Source organism: Gekko japonicus, unplaced genomic scaffold (assembly GCF_001447785.1).
Source record: "Gekko japonicus isolate JY-2015 unplaced genomic scaffold, Gekko_japonicus_V1.1 scaffold502, whole genome shotgun sequence".
Taxonomy (NCBI): domain Eukaryota; kingdom Metazoa; phylum Chordata; class Lepidosauria; order Squamata; family Gekkonidae; genus Gekko; species Gekko japonicus.
This window is the reverse complement of record NW_015169186.1, coordinates 660,354-683,609: the sequence shown is the minus strand read 5'-3', so window position 1 is coordinate 683,609 and position 23,256 is coordinate 660,354. Positions and strand designations below refer to the sequence as shown.

At 49.6% G+C, this 23,256-nt stretch overlaps 1 protein-coding gene across 1 annotated transcript in view; it reads right to left on the bottom strand.

The window, feature by feature from the left end:
- Positions 1 to 12,477, bottom strand: part of DNAH5 (dynein, axonemal, heavy chain 5) — a 187,207-nt gene extending 174,730 nt beyond the window's left edge. The window contains exons 1-5 of the mRNA XM_015416182.1: positions 12,421 to 12,477; positions 10,138 to 10,272; positions 4,221 to 4,305; positions 3,324 to 3,478; positions 1,443 to 1,664 (exon numbers count right to left, since the gene is read on the bottom strand). Of these exons, the coding sequence (XP_015271668.1) occupies positions 1,443 to 1,664; positions 3,324 to 3,478; positions 4,221 to 4,305; positions 10,138 to 10,272; positions 12,421 to 12,477 (654 nt within the window). The remainder of the gene's footprint in view (positions 1 to 1,442; positions 1,665 to 3,323; positions 3,479 to 4,220; positions 4,306 to 10,137; positions 10,273 to 12,420) is intronic.
- Between the last annotated feature and the right edge of the window lie 10,779 nt (positions 12,478 to 23,256).

The window sequence follows — 23,256 nt, the reverse complement described above, 5'->3', positions numbered from 1 at the left end:
CCGACTCTCGGCCTCTACCCTTAGTTGAACCCGAGACACCTCTTCTGGACGCACCGGGGACGCCGGTACCGCTGCCCCCAGCACCTCTCCCGGCCAGCTCGCCTCCGAGGGCTCCCGGAGTAGAAACAGCAGCAGTCCCTGAACCTCGCCGCTCTACCCGCACCAGGAAGTTACCAGCCCACCTGAAGGACTTTGTCTGTGGGTGCATTGCGGACCAAGGGGGGAGGGTTGTAGTGTATCAAGTCCTGACAAGTCCAGACAAGTCCAGACATGTCCAGGGACAACCGTCTAGCTTCGCTCCAAGAGACAATGGACTATGCGGATCCTAGCCCACTCCAATCAGGGGGCTAGGTTCCTGGCCGAGAAGCCAATGGGACTCTCGGCCACTGTAAATAACCTATTGGGAATTGGGGGGTGTTTTGGGTGGCGGTTTCTGGGGGAATATAAGCCGGCCTGAGAGTCGGCCAAAGTTGTCTTGTTCCTGATCAAATAAAGTACGCTTTGCTGAAATCACTCTCCGTCTGCGTGTTTTTCAGAACTAAAACTCGGTTGGTCTTAAAGGTGCCCCCACTGGGCTCAGGCTTGTCTCTGTTGCTTCAGACCGACACAGCTACCCACCTGAACCTACCAACACACAAGTTCACTCTGTGCAGGGATTTTTTAGTTGTTGTACAGAGGACCATCCAGCCACACCAGCTCACGCCGGCCTTATGCCCTGATGCAGCCCAGAGACACATTTTGCCACCTCAGCAACAACTACATCTAGCAGTGCCATACGATGGAGAGTTACTTCAGTCTAAGCCTGCTGCATTTTGCTGGATTGAGGCCAGTATATAGAAATTAAAAAGTTATACCACACTAGTGTTAAATGACTGTTAAAACTAAGAATCATGTATTTCTGCTGGTTTAACCCCATCCCAATACATGAGGAGATACCTTTGAAGAGAGAGAGAGAGAGAGAGAGAGAGAGAGAGAGAGAGAGAGAGAGAGAGAACGAACAGACTTCTCCCATCACCCAAATTTTAAAGTGAATTTGTTAATTAACCCCGTCTATCCCATTTTTTCTCCATTCCTCTACTCTTGGCATCAATTAATGTTACCACTATCTTCCCAGTGATAACATGACGAAAGCCACCACCACCCCGCCACCCCCAATTTCCATCGTTAACAATGACTTTCAAATATCTCAAAGGAACTACCGATGGGTTAATTGGAATTTCATAACCAATTAATTCTTGAGTGTACCTAATCTCTTGCATATTACAGTTTCACATGATATTCATAAAAAGACGTCCCATGACCGCCACTTTGACATGGCCAGCGTTTTTCAGAACTGACCCCATACCTTTGTGGCATCCTGGCATGTGCGGCATATTCTCTCTTGGTGTCCTTGTTTAACCCCTCTGTACCCCACATTGTAGCTCACAGATACACGGGCCTACCTTCTCCATCAAGCACTGTTGAGCTCCTGAAAGGACACTCACAAATCCCTCTAGAGAAGCCAGGAAGTCCTGCTTCGTTTTGGCCCCTTTCTGGGGACCCTCCAGCTCCCCCCAGCCATAGTTCATTGTCTTCAGAGCTGGAATAAATATGTCCGCCATCAAGTGCTGCACACTATTCAGTAAGCCCCCGTGACGCGCATCCAACATATTGAAAACCACTTCCTGAGAACAAAATGACAAACAGCCTAGTTAGCTTGCACATCTCATTTCTTCATTCATTAGATGACTTTAGTTCCAGTGTTCCTTTTGTGGCTCAAGGTGGCTTACAGTTTGGTGTAGTGGTTAAGTGTGTGGACTCTAATCTGGGAGAACCGGGTTTGATTCCCCACTCCTCCACTTGCACCTGGCTGGATGACCTTGGGCAAGCCATAGTTCTGTCAGAGCTGTCCTTGAAAAAGAGCAGTTCTTTCAGAGCTCTCTCAGCCCCACCTACCTCACAGGGTGTCTGTTGTGGGGAGGGGAAAGGAAAGGCATTTGTAAGCCGCTCTGAGACACCTTTCGGTAGTGAAGAGCGGGGTATAAATCCAATCTCTTCTTATTCTTCTTCCATAATACCATAACACACCACAAAAAACACCACATTTGCAGCTATCTTGCTAAATGCATATAAAACGGCCTTTAAGAGCCCTCCGGAGAGGAGGCCCCTTTATCTCCGTAGGGAGCCCATTCCACAAGGCAGGAACCTCTGTCAAAAAGTACCAGGCGCTATCAAATGTCCAGCAAGTGATTCTGGGAGGGGCTGACTGTGCCCCAACATCAGGGGGAGGCTGCGTTCAGAGAAAAGGTCCACAAAGGTTTGTTGCTTCAGAAAAGAAGTGTATGCTCTTTATTTGTTGGAGAAAACTATATTCTGATAGGAAAGGAATTACGGGCATATGGCTTTATATCTATCTAAACTAGGATGGGGAGAGATTCATGATGAAATCTGGATTAGCAGAGTGCTCCAGGCACACGTCACAGTGGAATTACCTGGTGTGTGTGTGTGCTTGTGTGTTACACAAGGAGCCCTTTTATCTTAGCGCACTCATGAGTCCTTTATTGTAAGGAATTCCATTCTAGCCAGGATAGGGTACAGATAGGATTCTAATCTAATCTAACTAACTAGGATGGACGGAGATGCAGGAAACACGTCCTGCTCTCATGGTGGCAAGTTGGAAAAGAGAAAGTCTTTCACTTCTAACAATTCAGAGAATGCATGTTGCCCTCATGAAGATCAGAAAGAAAGCACAAAAGCAGGAAGAAGACAGCTGGAAAAAAGTTTGCGGAGAATAGCAATCTGGGTAAACTAAAAGCAGCACAAAAGAGGAAGGACACAGAGGATTCTGACCCATCTGCCTTACTAGCTCATCTGCCCCCTATGGAGTCCTGGTATGCACAATCCTTCACTTACAAAAGGATGGCCAGTAGAGGGCCACTGAAAGAGTGAAATCGGCACACGGGGGAAATATGAAGGAACACCACCCTTCAGATATGTGGATTCCAGGTCATGGTGGGCTTCAAAGATCATCACCAGCACTTGAACTGAATGTGGGGGGGAACAGGCAGCCAGTGTAGTTGTCTTCACACCTGTGAGGTACGTACCCATCCACTAACTCCTTAAGCCCCTTGTGAATGGAAAGAGTGCTTAAGATTAGAGCCCCTAGTCATGAGACAATCTGAGGCTGTTTTGCTCCTGAAATGCCAAAGCAGCTACCAAGCTGATGAGGAATCACACTGGATGCAATTCTTCCTTATGCTGTCCCATAAGTACGATGGACAGGGAGTACGTTCGGCATGACCAAGAGGCAGAATCTCTATACTGCTACATTTCGCATGACTTACATGATGGATATTCTCTGGAGTGATTGCTTTGGAAGGATTAGATCTAATGAAGAACACACACATGCCAGTCAAGGCAACATCCTTTCCTTCCGTTATGAATACTTTAGCCTTCTTATGCTTAGCAGAGTGAGAGTTTGCTCCTGCTGGGCCAAGTCCTGCAATATTTCAGGAGGAACAAAAACCAGAATATCTCATTAGACAGCAGCCGCCACCAGCACTGACCATCAAGGAATCCCACACCAGGTGTCAGAGTGTTCAAGTCCAACTTATACTTAAGTGTGGCCACGATCCCATGTCTTCCTGCACGGGTAGCTCACAGAACAGTGGATCTTCAGAGGGGATCCTAGGCTTGCCAAGTCCCCCCGGGGGGCGGGGAAACCCCCGCCCCAGAGGCCCGTTCCTCACCCCTGCCGGATTGGGCCCCGGGGGGAACTCCACCCCGACGTGCACATCACCAGGAAGTGACGCGACCACGATGGGCACGCTGGGGGCGGGGGATCATCCGAGGGAAAACTCTATGGTTTTCCCTCGGATGGTCGTGGCCCCACCCCCAGCGTGCCCGGGTCACTTCCTGGTGACGTGGATGCGGCACTCCAGGATCGACCTGGGAGTCCCCCGCTTCAGGACGAGGTACGACTTGGCAACCCTAGGGGATCCCCCATGTGACTCAATGTAATCTTTTAATTGCTCTAAGCGACTGAAGTGCAGCTTTCGGGATGAACAAGCAGGACTGCCCTGTGGAAATGGACACAGGTCGCCCACCATGTGTAATGTGAAGGCACAGTCATGGTGTGTGATGAAGTCCCAAAAGGAGGGGAAAGCTGGATGGGTTTTCTCTTCTTCATGTGCAAGGAGGTATTCCTAGTGATGCTCTCATCGAGGCAGACATTTCCCTACCTGCGTCAGATGCCTCCACATCTTGATAGTAGAACATGAGATGACGAAAGCCCCCGACAGCAAAGAATTTATCAATACGGTCAATCTGTTGAAAGTCAAAGTTAACTAATCACACACTTTGAAGTTGGATGAATATCCACAAACTTGCTAGACGGAAGCCATGTGCTCAAACGCCACGTGGATGGAATAATCCAGGGGTCCCGACACCCCCAACACCTTTTCTGGCACCCACCAGGCCCAGCAAGGCTTCTGATTGGCCACTGGAGAATTGATTTGCTGCACAGATGTTTAGAAACGTTTCTTTGGCGGCAGCGGCAGCTGCCACAGCAGCACAAAGATCTTTATCACATGACTGAAAGGAAGCTGAAGCAACCATTCTGTGACTGGTTCTACCTCCTGCCATTTTGTGGCAGCCATTTTGTTGCTAGGCCCACTACGCTGTGTCAGAATTCCAAATGTGCCTGCAGGCTCAAAAGGGCCGGGGACCCCTGGATTTCTCACACTGGAGTGCAGAAACTGAAAATGTATTTATTCATTTATTAGATTATTAAATAAATTATACATAAATAAATAATTCAGGCCCTGTTCAGATTATCAACACCGTAGTGGTTGTGTCTGCCATAGCCTGAGGCTCGCATTAATTTCAATATGGGGATTTATAATCAAGTTTTAAAAAGCAACCGACATTTCAGTGGGCGCTTCCTCTGTGAGAACATGGACCAGGAGACGACCACAGGTACCTGCCACTAGAGTGGAGCATTAAAACTAATGGTGCAGTCAAAGCACATAAATTTTGGTACGGCTCACGAATCTCAGTATTAGACACAGTGGCTTGTGAAGCATGTGCAGAAATCCCAAAACACAAAGAGGCCTGACTGCTGTCAAGGTCTAATGGGGTCAAACAGGAAACTCACACTGAAAACGGGGAGGACGGAAAGGCCACGCCCAGCCCTCTTACAGCAAGACGCCGACAGCACAGACAAGGGCGAGCACTTTCAGGCCCCTCCCCTTGAGGGGGAGGGGCCCGAAAGTGCTCCAGAAGCAGCCTGGCCAGGAAAACCATCTGATCTCCGTGGCACACCAGAGCGGCATCCCATCAGCGCGGTGTCACGGCCAGGAGCCAGCACGGCAAAGGGACAGGGCGCAACTGGCATAAACTGATGCCCTGGCGGAGGAAGGGGCAGGACCGGGGGCAGGCGGAACATGGAGCCACCTGAGCCCAATAACTCCCCGCACTCCCCCCCAAGTAGTGTTGCCGGGTCCTACCTTACACCCGGCGAGGAGGGGGCTCCCAGGCCCTCCTGGGGCTCTTCTGCAGGGCACCGTGCAATGACCTCACCCAGAAGTCACCACATCACCAACGTTGACGCTCTAGTTTGGGGGCAAAACTTTATGGGATTTTTTTGCCTTCAAAACCACAGAGTTTGCCCAAAAACTAGAGCATCACCCTCCCCCGACATCAGAGACGTGATGACGTCCCTTCTGGGTGACGTCATGATGACCCTGTCTGGGGGTGGGGTTTCCCCCACTGGCCAACTGGCTGAGGGTGAATCAGATCCCCCAAATGTGGGGGGACCCCTGTCAGGACCTGGGGGCTGGCAACCCTGCTCCCAGGAACCAGTGGGAGTTTGTTATTCTGGATGACTCAGGTCGGGCCTGATTCAGACGCAGGTGTAGACGCAGCTCCCTCTAAGTTGTGCTCGGGGGCGCTGGTGCACCACGTTTCAGAGACCAGCCCAGAGGATTCCTGCTTCAGCTCACAAACAATGGAGGATGGGGGCACCTCCTTTTGGGACCCACAGAATTGGACCCCCGGTCTAATCTTTCTGAACCTTGGGGGGGGGGTTTTCTGAGGAGAGGCACCAACAGCTATGCTGCAAATATGGTGCCTCCACCCCAAAAAACAGCCCCCCCCCGAGTCCCAGACACCCCTGGATCGATTCTCCATTATAGTCTATGGGGCCCATAGGCTACAAAGGAGTCAGGAAAAAATATTTTTTGCACACCCCTAGGATGCTTCTCAGTATGATTTGTAAGCTGCCTTGAGTCACAGGGGAAAGTGGGATATAAATATCTGAATAAATGAGTAGTTTGGACAGGTTGATAGCATTTAAGCAACTTCCTGGTTGTTAGGGTTAGGCAGCGTTCTGACAGTGATTGTTCCACCTCTGTTATACTTGACCTGTAATGCTGGTTGTCATATTTCACTAAAAAAAAAACCAAAGTAAATCTACCAATATAGTGAACCAGGGTGGGAAGACCTGTTCTCTGGAGGCCTGGTCTGCCCCTGTAGAGGACAACGTTTTGTGTCATGAAACGTGACTTGATTCTGTTTTCTCTTCCATTGTTTAAAAGCAGAGGCCAGGCTGTGTGAGGCTAACACGTCTCATTTCAGAATTCTGACTGCTACCTCATCTCCAGAGACACAGACGGAGGGGGTGACCACACACTGAAAGGTGAGCAGGAGTGGAAATCCAGCGGCCCTGCCCTTGGGAGCCCCCCTGACAATGCACACTCCCACATCCAAGCCTAGGGGTCTGTGTGTGTTTGTGTACAGAGGTGCCCACCCAGCGGTATACCCCACATCATGCAACAGGGCAGGAACATGTGCCCAGAAGAGCTACCTATAATGAGGATGCAGGGACACTGGCAGCGGCTGCACACTCCTCTGCAAGGGCACCCCCTCTCCCAGGCGGGGGACCAGTGCTCCCTCTAAGCTGTGGTGCCTTGTGAGCAAAAATTCTGCTTTGTGAGCTCCACCTGGCATTGAAGCTGTGAGTGAGCGATTTGGCTACTGCATGAATTAGTTTGCTCTGGAGCCCTCCTTCCTGAGCTAAGGCAAAAATGTGTGAGCCGGAGGCTAAGAAACTGTGAGCTGGCTCACACTCACTCAGCTTAGAGGGAACACTGTGCATGACTGGGGTTTGGGGTGACTGACAGCCTCTCCCCCCCCCCCCCGGTGCTCCTTGGAATCGGCCGTGCAGCAACGGCACCTTTCGCCTTGCAGGATCTGGTCCCTGTGCAACAGCAGCAGCTGGAGGAGAAGATGCCGTCGCAGAGCTCTCCCTCGAGGGATCAGCAAGTGACATTTGGGTGGCTACAGAACATGCCTTGCGGGGGGGTCCCCTGGCCTCTCCGAGACGAATCTGGGGCATCCGAGTCACTCCTGTTTTGTAGGGCTGGGCTGGGGAGGGGGCTGGGCACGCACATTTCCAGCAGCATCTAACTCACTTCCTTCCCTTTCTGCAGTTTTGCAGATATCACTCTGAAGGAGAATCAAAGGGCCTGCCCATTCAGGGAGAGGGCGCGATCGATCGTTCCCTCCCCCACTCAGGGGGCTTTTAATTTGCGCTCACTTGGCCAAACCTGACTGGCTCTGAGGAGCTGTGACTTCACACTGTGTTGCCACGCTGTGCTGTGGGCTGGGTGCAGGCTGGCCGGGCCACTCGCCCGCCCTCGGGAGGTCATCGTCACCTTAACAGTTATTGGGGGGGCTGGGGGGGCCTCCAAAGCAGCAGCAGAGCAAGGAAACAGGGAACAGACCAGGGTAGACTAGAAACTGGAAGGCCCTGAAGTAACACAGACAACAGCAGAAGCCTTTGAGCTCCCCAGAACTCTTCATCAGCTCAGTGTAGGGGACCTTTGGGGATGCTCTCCAAAGGCCTGTCGCCCACACTCAAGACTGGAAGCTCTGTTGACTTCCGTATGCCCAGGTGTGCCTGGTATCTGGACACAATCCTGGTCTTCTGAGAAGAAGCAACAAAAGAAAAGACAAAAAAAAACCCACGGTAGTTGACCAAAATCTTCCCCACAACCAGACAGGTCCCTTAAGAGGTTAGGAGAAGAGGGAAAGGGGTGTGGGAAGTCCTGGTGTTAGCAATACCCGGAACTAATCTGGTGGGCTAGATAAATAGTCAATGGAAACCAAGCTGGAGTGAGCCCACTGCAGGTGTCTTCTGGAAAGTCCATTTCTCCTCCACCTGAAGGGTCTCTCTCTTCATCAGAAGCACTCAGATGCCTGGAAGACCTCCCACCACACACCCGTTGGTCTTGCTGGGAAGTATTGCAGGGTGTCACAGTAGAGCCAGGGAGGCAGGCAGACAGGGGGAGTCACAATACAAGTCCAAAGGTCAGCCAGGAGAGCAGTCAGCAGAGCATTAAACAAGTCCCAAAACACCAGACAAAGCCGTAGTCAAACGTTACCAGAGGTCAGAATACAGGGAGCAAAGCCGAGGGCGTGGTCAGGTTCAAAGCTGGAAGTCAGGAGCCAGAGCAGTCCAAGCACAAGCCGAGTCCAAAAGCCACAGAGTCAAACAGGAATCAAGGTGCAGATCTTCTGGTTCTATGAACAAGGTTGCCAGCACAAATTGCTCATGGCCAGAGGCCCTACTAAATAGTGCTCTGGCCCATTAACTCATTAGCACCTTTGTGCGAGGTCCTGGCTGCTGTTAAAACTCAGGGCTCAAGGATCTCCGCCCTCTTGAACTAGCCAGCTCCTGATGTCTCTGATCCCTAAGCCTACTTACAGGTGGGGGAGATGAAGGTGGTGAGCTGCTTATGGCCTGCTCAATCCCAGGTGCAAACCGTCCTGTAGTTGACTCAGATTGCTGTGTATCCTCCTCAGTACTTACAGTAGGTGCAGATCCTGATGCTTCTTCAGCTCTTAAAGGCACAGAATCCTCCCCTCTTAGGCTGTCAGGAGCTGGCTCTGGGGCTGAGTCAAGGGCAGGCATGACACTGGGCTTTTGGGTTTTGCTACGGACCAAACCCAGGCGAGCCCAACCTCATCAGATCTCAGACGCTAAGTAGGGTGGGCCCGGCTTAATACCTGGATGGGAGACCACTGAGGAAGTCCGGGATTTCTACATGGAGGCGGGCAGTGGCAGACCACCTCTGAACTTCTCTTGCCTTGAAATCCCCACCAGGGGTCGCCAGAAGTCAGCTACAACATCCCAACATTTCACACACAAACACAGGCTCAGTCATACAAACCAAAGCAGCTCCCCCCCCCCAGATCAGTGTGTTGTATAGCAGTTAGAGTGTCAGACTTGGACTAGAAAGTTCAGGGTTCAAGTCCCCACTCAGTTACGAAGCTCACACCAGGTGACCTTGGGCCAGGCACACATACTCAGCCTTGTCTGCTAAATTTCTTCAGAACATTTAGATGCCGCCTCTTCAGGGAACGGCTTGAGGTAGCTCACAAAATAAAACAAAGGGGGAGGGGGATCCTAAGGACATACGGTTATGACCCTCAACCGCCATTCAGTACCCTACCAATAAAAAGCCAGCACATGGAAGCACAGAAAAAACCTGGAGTCTAAAATGTTTTGCATCACAGGGTTGCTGTAAAGGTGAAGGAGGGGCGACTCTGGACACCACCATGAGTTCCTATAAAGGAGGGCAGAATAAAAATGTAATAAGTTTGCCCCCAAAGTGAACACTCGCTGTTATGTCCGTGGACCGCCTCCAGGGGTCCGCGGACAGGCCAGAGCTTGGATCCTAGAACAATGGAGACTTCGGATCCTGGATCCCCCAGCCCCAACCAATAGCCACCTTGGCGGGACATTCAAACCCTCCAATGGGAGTGGGGGGTGGTGGCTGGTGGATATGTATATAGTTGGCCCTGTTGGCCGTGAGTCTTTAGTCTTTGTCTGTGTGAAGTACAATAAACGTGTGCTACAGTATGCCGTTGTCCGAGTCCTCCATGCGGCGAACCCAGTACTTTTCACTCACATAACCCAAAATTTCCAAACAACCGTTTTGTTTCAGCACAAGGATACAAGCACTACTTCTGACCTTAGAAGCAAAACAGTCAAACATCCACCACTACAAACATGTTATCGGTCAGAACCCTCCACTGGACATTCCCTTGGCTCGGGCTGCACCAGCGTCCGCCTCCAGAGGCGCATCGCCCTACCCGCGTTCCTTCAAGGATGGCGTCCTCCACTTCCGCCTTCTCCAGATCCACGCAGGAAGCGACAATCGACAGGATGTAATCATGCCTCCCATCCAGGTGGGCCCGTTTGGCCTCTTTCTCCTCCTTCAGCTTTTGCTGCAGGAACAAAATATCCATTGTGCTATTTTAGGGAAACGCGGTATTCGGTAAATATGTCTGAAGTGCAAGAACTCCTGATACCCACATGGACCACTTTACCAGACCCTCCGTTGCAGAGTACTGAACCCCACGGGAGACCACCCGGCTGAGGAGGCAATACAGCATGGAGAAAACGGGAGCCTCACAACCTCCCTTACAAGCAGTACCATTAAGTCAACAGCACTTGCTTCCAAGGAAACATGCATAGCATTTGGCTGTGGAGGAAAGACTCTGTAACCCGCCTTTCGGTTTCCAAGAGCTCCAAGCAATGAACGTACGCAAAGCGTTGCAGATTTGGTTCCGCTTTAACTTAGCTCGAGACACCGGATGTGGCAGAATATCTTCTCACTCCTACTGCAACATCCAGTGGCTGTTTAAGTGCTCTTGACAGTAGCAGGAGACGTGTGCTTCATGACCTCAGGCCCTGTCTGTCCCCCCCCCGTCCCCCCCCAACACCCCCCACTGCCTGCCTCAGGAATCTGCACTGCACAGGGGAGAAGACTCGAACTCGACCCCACATGTTTTGGCGGCACCTCACTGATCCATCGGCCCTGCCTTTCAGGAATTCTAAAACGCGTTTTTCTCAAAATGAGGTATAAGCTTAGTGCAAAATGCTTGTCCAATGATTTAGTACAGTGACGGGTAAGACTGAAAGATCTCATTTCACCTTGGCACTTTCAACAGCCTGATCAAAGCAGCAGGGAATGTTGCTAGGCAACAGGTAACCCAAGGAGCTGCAAAACAAAACATGACTTCACCGGCCCCTTCTTTCCCCCCAGTCTCATTTGCAGCCGCGAAGCTAATTTATATTCAGCAAACAGCACTGGATGCGTGTTGGAGGCTTATAAATAAACCATAACAAAAGGAGTATATTTACAGTACAATGCTAAGTAGAGTCACACCTGCCTAAGCCCACTGAAAGAAGTCACTCTTCTTAGTCCAACCTTCTGTTACCAGAAGTGAGCAGAAAGGTGCTCCTGGGAAGTTCATAAATGAGGCAGCATTTGTATTTAGAGATATACAACCTCTGTTCATGGAGGTTCCCTTTACGAGTCACAGTGAAGACAGATGCTCATAAACCTGCTCCCGTTCATAAGTAAAGTTGCTGTCAATGCAGACTGTATAACGGCGATTACAATACACAACCCTCAGATTTATCCATACGAAACATCTGAGTCTCTGCATTTCATATCAAATCCCCCACAGGAAGGATGAACCTATTATGACACTGGAGATTCATTATCAGATCTCCAGCCATGGGGTGGGGGGGGCAGAACTGGACTCACGCAGAGGCTTGTAAGCCTCACTCTACAAGGTGCCCGCAAGTTGGAAAAAAGTTATTAAAATTAATAAAGTGCTAATTCGAGGTGATGCTCTGGGGCCTCTTAAACGTGACACAGTTCAGGGCCTTGGCAGGTCAATTCGACCCTGAAAGGGTGATGGGGGTGGTGCAGGGAGTTTAACTCTGTCCCTTCTCCTACAGAGTTTTCCTAATAACCCCCTCCTCCTTGTGGGGAGGGAGAAAGAAAAACATAATAGAAAGTCTGGTACAACAGGGGATTTATCCAAAAAAGCAGGGAGTCAACCTAACCACAGCCACAATCCAAACGCCCCCTGCCCTCACCATCCAACTTGCTTTTTGAGCTCCAGTTATATTTCAGGAGTTCTGAGCATGGATCCTGAAAGCCCGATGCAATTGTATACAAACAATAATACCTATCTCATCATTCAATAAGCAACACTATGCTACATGCGTGAAGCAATGATTATGATACCTTAATCTTTCCCCAGTTGAAAACAGCATTTTTTAAAAAAAGCTTTGCATGGCAAACGCCCACCGCAGACACACACACACACCCGGACAATCACAGTCCGCTTCCCGGCGTCTCCAAGGCTTTCGTTTCTATTCCTGCATGTAAGCTGAACCCAAGCGTGCTCCACACAACGGACTCCTAAGCAGTGCAGTCTTGCTCCCACTTATGCAGCTGTTCCTTAAATTTTAAAGAAATACGTGTTTCAGGAGTAGCCGTGTGTCCTTCTGGATTCCAATTACAGGAGGGAAAACAGGCTTTGAACCAAGTGTGAGTCCAGGTCTAAGCCTCTTACCTTCAAAACTCTAGAAACACTCTGTTTCCACAGCTGTCGTCTTCCTGACTTAAACATCTGGTGAGCCAAAGTCTGGAAGCCTGCAACGGACTCTTAATTGTAAGCAGGTAAAACCAGCATTGGCCTCACTGGTCCAAACCCTTGGGGCAAAAAAGGTTGGAACCCGAGGATCTCTCACACGGGTCAAGTGCCTTGAAAGTTACACCAACGCTCCTCAGCAAGACCACAGCTGCTGGTTCCCAACCAGAATGCCCCTGACGGGACCCCAAGCAGCCAGCTACTCTGACTGAACTCACAAGTACGAGCTATGGAGATAAACCAGTGCACTGTTTGTGTTGTTATGGCAGTATTGACTTAGGAGACACCGGGTAAGATTAGCATACAAGTCCAACCATCAGTCTTCCAAGGTGCTTTTTGACATGTCTGCTCTTGTTTCTTGTTTGCTTCGATCTTGGGCAACCATTTTAGTGCTAAATCAGGCAAGCGCTATTATTGGCCAGACAAGGAATCACACCTTACAGTGTTTTTCACTTTTATTTATTTTTGTACGTACACTACAAACTGTAATCCGGTATCCAGCATAGTGCTCAGTCTGGGTGACAATGCCTTCCACTCTTCCATTATTAGTTTTTAGTCAATTAAGACTCTAGTCCTGATGGTTGTGGAGGCCTCCTAAAAATTCAACAGGGAACCCCCCCCCCAAGCAATTCCTTGTAAGGAAATGTGGCCCGTGGCACTCTCCTGGTGAGCAGGGTCTGTGGTGCTTCAAATGGAAACAGAGAACCAAAATAAATTATTACGCACTTGCTGCAAAACAAAGTCACAGAATACCAGAGAGAGACTAAATCTCACCCTAGTCTCTGGTAGACGCCACCAGTCCTTTCGGTCTATCCCAAGTGCCCAGGAGGGAAGGGACAAGTCTACCGGCTTCTCCGGAAATTAACCAGAAAGGTCAGCCCTGCAGAGGGGGACTGCAAACTGTGTTTCCAAACACAAAACCGTTCCCTAGGAGGTGGTCAAAGGCCAAGGCTTCTGGGGAAAGGCTTTGAGGTCAATGAAGGCAAAATCCACGACAAGATTTTAAAAACCAGCTGTTTTATTTAATGTGCTAAAAACAGATAAAAGACACGACTGTGAAGGAAAAATAAAACAAATCTAAGCATATCCAGCATAGTTAATACGTAGAGCAAAGGTTCCAAGTCACCCAGTCTCAGGGAGTTACTTCCAGCAATCCAAAGATATCCAAGGGCATAGCCCTTCCGAGCAAGCAGTCAAGATGGATGCCGATAGCACAAGCCGGGCTGGGTAACAGAGCATCACTTGCCCCAGAGCCCCTAGCTATACCTTGTGGCTAATAGCCACTGATGGACCTCTGCTCCATATGCTTATCTAATTCCCTTTTGAAGCTGTCCATGCTTGTAGCCGCCACCACTTCCTGTGGCAGTGAATTCCATGTGTTAATCACTCTTTGGGTGAAGAAGTACTTCCTTTTATCCGTTCTAACCCGACCGCTCTGCAGTTTCATGGAGTGCCCACGAGTTCTTGTATTGTGAGAAAGGGAGAAAAGTACCTCTTTCTTTACCTGCTCTTTCCCATGCATAATCTTATAAACCTCGATCATGTCACCCCTCAGTCGTCTTTTCTCCAAGCTAAAGAGCCCTAAGCGCTTTAACCTTTCCTCATAGGGAAAGTGTTCCAACCCTTTTATCTTTTGAGTTGCCCTTTTCTGCACTTTTTCCAAAGCTATAATATCCTTTTTAAGGTGTGGTGACCAGAATTGCACACAGTATTCCAAATGAGGTCTCACCATTGATTTATATAGGGGCATTATGATATTGGCTGATCTGTTTTCAATACCCTTCCTAATAATCCCCAGCATAGCATTGGCCTTCTTTATTGCAGTCACACACTGTCTCGACATTTTCAGTGAGTTATCCACTACAACTCCAAGATCTCTCTCTTGCTCAGTCTCTGCCAGTTCAGACCCCATCAACGTGTATTTATATTTAGGATTTTTGGCTCCAATGTGCATCACCTTGCACTTGGCCACATTGAACTCCATTTGCCATGTTGACACCCACTTGCCCATCCTTGACAGTTCCCTTTGGAGTGCCTCACAATCCTCCCTGGTTTTCACCACCCTGAACAACTTCGTATCATCCGCAAATTTAGCCACTTCACTGCTTACTCCCAACTCCAAATCATGAATGAACAAGTTAAAACATCTGGTGAGCCTTCGGTGCCAAGAGCCCACTAAGCTGCCTTATAGGAAAAGCGAACTGGATTTATGAAGACAGTCTCTGATTGACCTCAGGCCTGTTAGGTCAATCAGAAACCTGAGAGATGATGTCACTCCTGCCTGTTGCTAAGCCCGTGATGTATAGGGTGATGGACCAGAGGGGGGAGAAACAAAACCACACTGCAGTGAGGCCTCGCCTCCTGCCCACAGGTGCCCATAACTTCAGTTGCTTGGAAAGTGCTAACTGGATGACCAAAGCAAAGTGGTACTCCCCGGCACCCACAGCTGCAAACAATTTGGCTGGCAAGGTCACGCTGCTCTAACTGTCTCTATCTCTGGGGAGGTTTCTGTACGCCTCTTGCAGCCTGAACCAAAGGTTTTATTATACAGAACAAAGGAAGGAACCATTTTTCTTTACAATCCCCTTCTGCAGAGTCAGTGTGGACTTAGCCCAGAACACGTTTACTGATCTCACTCTGAGTAATACACCTGAACTTCTGGATGAGCATTTATATCCACAAGATGGCACCAGCTCACACTTTTTTAGCCTCCGGCTCACACAATTTTGTCTCAGCTCAGGAAGGATGGGGCTCCAGAGCAAACTAATTTATGCAGTAGCCAAATCTCTTGCTCACAACTTTAATGCTAGTTGCTCACAAAGTAGAATTTTTGCTCACAAGACTCCACAGCTTAGAGGGAGCATTGGATGGCACGATGAAAGAATTTTTCAAAATAAACAATTCAAAGGTTGCTAATTGCAGTCATTGTTAATGCACACTCAATGATTTGCTTTTAACTACTGACTGTGTAACTATTTGCCTTAACCAGCCCTGCTGTCTTGCTGTCCTTTATGCCTAAAACTCTCTCCTAGGACAGGGGTTTCCCAAATTTTTTGGTATGGTGACCCACAAGTCCAGATTTGCTTGTTACAATGATTCACAGATGGTCAAAACTGCACGAGTCCGAGACCCACTTTCACAGGATTTCCCTCGACTGGGCAGACACAGAGGAGGGCCTGGATCTGTTTATAGGATGAACACACATAATGAGGCTTTCAGAGATCTGGAATGAAGCCTTCCAAACAGGTAGGCTGACATGTCCCATGTGCCTTTGTTCTGGCAAGAAAGAACTGCCAACTTCCACCACATACTAGCCTTTCCCGAGGATATAGCCCGAAAAGCTGCAGAAGGGAAGCTGACTCCAGTTATTGGTGCAGCAGCTCACAAGCAGTGCTGCCAAGAGGGGGAGACTAGGGGCCCCCTGAAGACAGGGTCATGTCGCATTTGGCCTGATGTAGCTCAATTTATTTTACTTCTAATGCAGTTCTGCACTGCAGCCACTAGGGGCGCAAGGAAGGCACAGCACAGTAAACAGCAGCCGCTCTAGCTATCTCCTTACAGTGCTTTTCTGCACAGTTTACTACAAGGAGACAAACACTTGCATATCCTGCCAAAACCATCAACCTAGCCCACAGGAACAGCCAGTACAGCTCACGGCGGCCACAGTCAGTCAGGCTGCAGCCTCCTAACAAGGTAGTTGTTTCCAACAGTCTGTTTCCCTCTTCCTTTCCTTCCACCCAGCGCCATCCTTCTAAGTCCAATGACTTCACTGGGCTTTGGAGAGTGTAACTCTGCTTAGGACGGCACTAGCAGTCAGCTGTCCTGTCTCTTCTAAAAACCTGAGCGCCAATTAATAAAATAGTAGGTGGCTCAAGTGGTTAAGACGGTGGCTCAAGTGGTTAAGATGCTGAACTGCAGGCTGTGGAAAGTCAGTAGATCAGCAGTTTATATTATGATCTCAGTTTTAGGAAGAGACTGGATTTGAATGGGACTTCAACAGAACCCGGCTCCAAAACTTATTTTTTTCATGCCCAGATGTAGCTTTTTAATTGTTCCCCCCCCCCAAAAAAAAATAAACTAAGCATGTGTTTGACCGTATGCAAAAGACTATTGGGCAGCCACAAACAGCCAAGCATGGATAGACAATAGGGGTGGGTCACGTCTTAAGTATGAAAGTACTTTCACTTTCAGAAAAGATGTGTTTAGACAATCCAGGACTTCGAAGTCTAGTTCACAGAATTCTGACGCCATGGGCAGAACGAGTTCATATGTTATCACTTCCGTAAACACACCAGTTATTCAATGAACTGATATTAGAGATACGGAGCTCCATGACAGAGTCGAGTCGAGTGTGGCTTGATATGTACCAGAATCATCCCTGGGTCTCTCTTCATGCTCCAGGACTACAAAATAATGAAAAACAGCAGCAGGTCAGGGAGCATGGGCAGACTCAGAAGCAGACGTTTGTCCAGCTGGCCCCCTGGAGAGGGCAACACAACTATGGCAGAGTATGGAAACCCCTCTCTCCTCATCCACTCTGGTAGGTCCCTGACCTGTGTTACAGTCAGACATGAGTTGTGGGTCTCTTCAGTTCAGAGAGCCAGTACTGGTGTAGTGTTTAAGAATACTGGACTTGTATGTGGAAGACTCAGGTTCAAATCCCCACACATGCCACGGAAGCTTGCTGGGTGACCTTGGGCCAGTAACACACTCTCAGCCTAAGCTACCTCACAGGGTTGTTGTGAGGATAAAATTGAGGAGAGAGGAATGATTTAAGCTGCTTTGGGTCTCCACTGGGAAGAAAAGCAGGGTAGACATGAATTAAATAACATCCCACGTGTGCAATGCCCAATTCTGAATGGGACAGCCGTGTGTATGGAAGAGGGGCTTCCACCTTCCCACTCTCACACGCCATCCCCCCCCCTGAAGTGGCAGGGGGGTGCTGTTTAGCCCCTCTGGGGAAACCAGTTTGTATCCCAAGGGATATGGAGGTTTCCCCCAAGGGACAACGAGAACCCCTGCCACCCGGTGCCTTAACACTGCAGGTGGAAAAGCTCAAGAGTGAAGCCTTCCGCTGTGAAAGCCAAAGTCCCAACCAGAATCAGACATGGCGTGCCTGGGAACTACGGAGAAACTGCAGCTCAGTTCCAACAGGGTGGAGACCCAAGATACAATCTATGTACTGTCAGGCTCCTGGACACGTTACTCTCAACAACATTCTCTTTGGCAGCGATATGTTTATTGAGGAATACACATGATCCAGACCAGAACAGTACTGTGTCAGAACTGAGGATTTTGGGCAGGCACAGGTACAGTTATAGGTAATTCAAACAAGACCCCCCCAAAGACTAAATAACCAATCACACGTCACGTTCATCCTGCCTAGCCGCTGCGTTGTCCACCCACCCCCTCTGGGAGATATACGCTCCCACTGTCTACCCTAGCAAGCTGGCACCAAATGCTTCAAGGACGCTCCTCTGGAAGGCTTCTTCAGGAAAGTTACAGCTTCTACGATAGCACGGTTCACACACTCAGCATTCACTCCCCCTCCTTAGGAATTTCCCTCCCCCCCCCCCCCCCCCCCCCCACAACCATGGCAGACTAAGCAGAGCGGAGTTTGACATATACTCCATCATGTGTGACTTGGCCCCTGAAATTGTAAAAGTTACAAGAGGCTGGAACTGGTGAAGCTGGAGTCCAGGCATGAGAGAGATCAATAAAAATGTGCCATCATTTCCCATCAATCACTTGTATTCCCCCTATAAATCAGGTGGCCCAATGGCTGTTTCCTCTTATCTCCCTCTGATACTATCGCTGAAATCCAATACAAACAATCCAAAGGTCTCTAGATGGATAGCTGCATAAACCGACATGAAGCAGAGCTTGTGAAAGGCAAGGCTGGGGAGGAAACTGGACATGTTGAGATGATCTCATATTAAGACAGAACTGATTTTTAAATAATCATCTGGAACTTGCAGGGAACGAGCAGAGGAGCTACACTGAAAACCTGGACAGATTTGCTCTCTGAGTAGATGAAAATGTTGACAAAGGCCCGGTCACACCACAGGAAAAGCTGGGGCGGAAGTGCAGCTTTTTAGAGCCGCAGCAAAAGAGAAGCGCGGCAGCGGGATCAGACAGATCCCCCGAGCCACTGCGCATATGCTCCCTGGCGTGATCAGATGCGAGGGGGAAGCCACGGACGGGAGAGCGAGGCGAGTCAGCTGCGCATGTGTGCGCCTGCACAGTTCGGCAGGGGGCCTCGCATGCTGCGGGAGACGAGCACATCGGCGATCACATAGCCGCCTGTGCCGCGGATTTTCCGGTATGTAGTAGTGCTTTGCAGGTTTATTTTAACTCCACATCTTTGGCCGGAAGAGACGGATTGGGGACGGATGCACACCGCTTCCCAGATGTTGCGGTGTGATCATGCCCGTTTGATGCGCCCCCGATCCGTCCCTCTTGCAGATCAAATACTCTTGTGTGACCAGGGCCGAAGATCCTGCACCATTACAGCAATACCACCAATGTGCCAACCTATGTCTTAGTATGTTAGTCTTTAAGATAAGGTATATAATTAACTGGCTTGCTCCATTTGGTGCTATGATACTATTGCACCAAACTGATCTTAACCTCCTTCCAGGTAAAATCGACTTTTGCAACCGACGCCTAACTGGATTCCACCTACCACGCTCACAGAAGAGACTTGGGAGAACCACTTAGCAATGTAAAATATAAAAAGTGGTGTCCTGGTGCCACCCAGTGGCAACAACTATATATGCATCACAGCGTTCTATTTTGTCAGGAACATTAACTTTCGTGTTAATGTTTTAAGTTCCCGCTTTAAAAGCAACATGACAATATCCGTACAGAACAAAAAAAGACCATCCCAAGGCTGAGAGAAGCATGAGCTATTTCTGTATGCAGGACATCAAATCAGTGTGGTGGATCCTTGTTCAAGGATCACATCCAGAAAATGTTTTACAGTTTAAAGCAGGGATGGCTGACTGGCAAGCCAGCGACGGCTTTCACTCGCTAATACCTGGCCTGGGGTTGCCGACTCCACCTTGGGAAATGCCTGAGGATTTAGGGCTGGACCCTGGGGAGGGGAGGTTACCTCGGAGGGCTCCACCCTCCAGAGCAATTTTCTCCGGGGAAACAGGATCTCTCTCTCGTCTGGAGATCTCCAGGCCCCACCTGGAGGCTGACGAACCTCACCATACAGAGCCAAAAAAGTGCTTTTGAGAAAAATGACACAGACCTTTATCTACCTACAAGAAATTCCACTGCAAAAGGCCCAACAGCCCACTCCAGAATCCAGCTTGGCATTTCAAATTACGTGGGGGGAACAATGTCTTTGCAGCACAGCTGGAAGGCCAGGAGGGAAATAATTTGTTCCATGAAAGAGGAATCACCCGAAAGGCGGGAATCCCCGGGAAAGGTAGGTGAAGGCGGTGTTTGACTTCTCTAAAAAGAAGTGCCAGTCCTGTGCAGAATTCCTGCCACTCACCTGAAGCCAGCCCTAGTCCTTAGTCATAGACATAGTTTATTATAACAGTCATAGACCAGATTAAAAAGTTTTACACATAACGAAGGATAAAATACAAATCTGCCATAAATATACTACTAAAATGTACATCCAGGTTGTAATCCAGCAACAAAATATAGTAATAAAAATTAATGTGCATAAAATCATTAGTATATTGGCTCCTCAAATCTACATCAGAGAGCGAAGCTCCTATTTAAACTATTCTTCTGTTTAATCACCTGGGCACAGAACCTAGCTGTCACTCTAGTGACTGCTGGTATTTCATCAAGGTAGGGACAGATTCTGAGTGACACACCAGGGCGCCAACCAATTCCGGAGCGTGTGGAATGTTCTAGAGAAGTGCCACCACCATTCGGCTTTTATTTATAAGGGAGATAGATTATTGCTAACTTTAGGAAAGTCCCTGTTTATTCTTTAAAGAGAGAATCTATCCTAATATTGATGTTTTATTGTCTGAGTCTATATTTGAAACAGAAGAAGAGAAGAGATTGGATTTATACCCCGCCCTTCACTACCCAAAGGAGTCTCAGAGCAGTTTACGAACTCCATTCCCTTCCCCTCCCCACAACAGACACCCTGTGAGGTAGGTGGGGCTGAGAGAGCTCTGACAGGAACTGCTCTTTTTCAGGGACAGCTCTTGTCAGAACTAGGGCTTGCCCAAGGTCACCCAGCCAGGTGCAAGTGGAGGAGTGGGAAATCAAACCCGGTTCTCCCAGATTAGAGCCCGCGCACTTAACTACGACACCAAACTGGCTCTTCATTAGATTTGGCACATTACATTTGGTAATACATCTGATTCTACCTGTTGTACGTAACAACTCATAATATTTGACAAACCTGACGAATTTATATTATCCCCCTACCCTTTCTTCCCCTTGTCTTCCCACTTTTGGAGAAAATAATAAAAAAAAAACATTAAAAACCTGACCAGCGACAGCAGCATGCAAATCAACACCACAACTCTCAGCCGCTATCAGGTAATCAGACACCCATCCAGTTTAGTGGTGCAAAATGTAGTTTGCTGAGAGCAAACCTGATCTGGAAACCGATCCGGACAGCATGACGAAGCCTTTCCCTGCCCTCTGTGGTGAACCACTGACTTCTGCTAATTAATAAAGGCCTCACCGGGGGGTTTTGATTCTGACTGTGGAGAGCCAGAATTCAAGGCAGAGGCCGTGATGCATCTATGTCGTACAAAGGGCTTGGCATGGGGGAGAGCTGGCGGGGTCAGTGGGCCCGGAGAGACAATGTGACGCTCAGCTAGATGCCGGAACTCTGCCTGGACTTGCCCCGGAGGCAGGGGAGGCGGCAGCACGGATCCCCCCCACAGAGGCCAGGATTCTCTTGCAGCGTTCAGGATGTGAACGGCCCTGCCATGACTCAGTGACTGCCCAGAGGGGCCACCAGCGTGCAAATGACTCGCCCAGGATCGGGGCCACTGATCTGCATCCATGGCTTTGCAGGGAGGGAGAAGGCAGCTACTGCAATTTCCACGGCTGCGGCAGCTGTTCAAAAAGGCCCCTCCACACCACCACCCCAAAAAAGACCCCTTTGCATTCCTTTTCCTCTGGAGACTTGAAACCCAAAGGTGTGCATCTTCTGGACAAAGTGAAAAGAAATTCTCATTCAGAGCTACTTGGATGGAAGCAATCCTTGGGCTTAAAGGGACAGGAGACCTCAGTTAAAATTCAGGGCTGCCGACTCTGGATTGGGAAGTCCCTGGAGATTTGGGGGGGGGGAGCCCAGGGAGCGTGAGGTCTGAGGAGGGGGACGACTCCAGCAGGGGTAGAATGCCCCGTTTTCTCCAGGGGGAGTGACCTCTGTGGTCTGGAGACCAAGTGTAATAGGGGGGGAGTCTCCAGGCCCCACCTGGAGGTTGGCCACCTTAGTGAAAAGGCCTGGGTGAACTTTACTGTTTGGGGCCTGGCATGAGAAGCAGGCACCAGGCAAGCCTGGAAAAGCCCCACCTCGTTCTGCAGGATGGGACCTTTGGTGTAGTGGTGTCGCGGTTAAGTGCGCGGGCTCTAATCTGGGAGAACCGGGTTTGATTCCCCACTCCTCCACTTGCACCTGGCTGGGTGACCTTGGGCAAGCCGTAGTTCTGATAAGAGCTGTTCTTGAAAAAGAGCAGTTTCTGTCAAGAGTTCTCTCAGCCCCGCCTGCCTCACAGGGTGTCTGTTGTGGGGAGGGGAAGGGAAAGGAGTTTGTAAGCCACTCTGAGACTCCTTTGGGTAGTGAAGGGCGGGGTATAAACCCAATCTCTTCTTCTTCTACTACTACTTGGAGGAGGGCTGGGCATTATGGGAGAGAGGTCGCCTAAGGACACCTTCCACAGTTTAATTCAATTGGTTAGACATTAGCAGCTCAGAGCAATTCCACGATCACTTTGAGACACATTCCTTGGCCCTTCGAAAACTGAAATCTTTCTTTCCCCCCCTCCCAGCATTGCTTTCCATTTTGGGGGGGGGGGGAAATGCATAGGGCAGAAAGTTAGGGGGTCTCCCCCATCCCAAAATTCCCCAGACAGCTGCAGGGTCAGAGAGGCTGGGGTGGGGATCCCCCAGCCGAAACCACGTTTGTTCACATGCGTTCTTGGCCCCTCCCACCGCGGACATTGAGACCGCCTCCTCTGCATTGTGCAGGGGGTTGGCATCCTGTGAGGCCCCACCCACTCAGAGCCTGAATATAAACAGTGTTTCTGCCTCCACACACACACCCTCCACAGTCCAAGGATCCGTAGGGTGTGGAGGGAAGAAAAATCACCTGGCCTCTCCCCCCAACACCACTGCCGTTTGCTGACCACCACACTGCACAGCCAGAGCACAACAGCAAAACGTGGCAGGAATCTGCGCCCTCCTCACCACTTTGGTACAAACATGTCGTGCGAATGTTCCCTCGCAATGCACTCAGCCAGGGAGTGGGGTCACAGCTCGACTCAGAACGGTCTACTGATACTACTCCCCGTGAAAACTCTCACTTCTGGCCCTGAATGTCTGGATGGGTCTGCAATTTCATGGAGTGCCCACAAGGAGTTCTTGTGTTGTGAGAAAGGGAGAAAAGTACCTCTTTCTCTACCTGCTCTTTCCCATGCGTAATCTTATAAACCTCGATCATGTCACCCCACAGTCGTCGTTTCTCCAAGCTAAAGAGCCCTAAGCGCCTTAACCTTTCCTCATAGGGAAAGTGTTCCAACCCTTTTATCATCCTAGTTG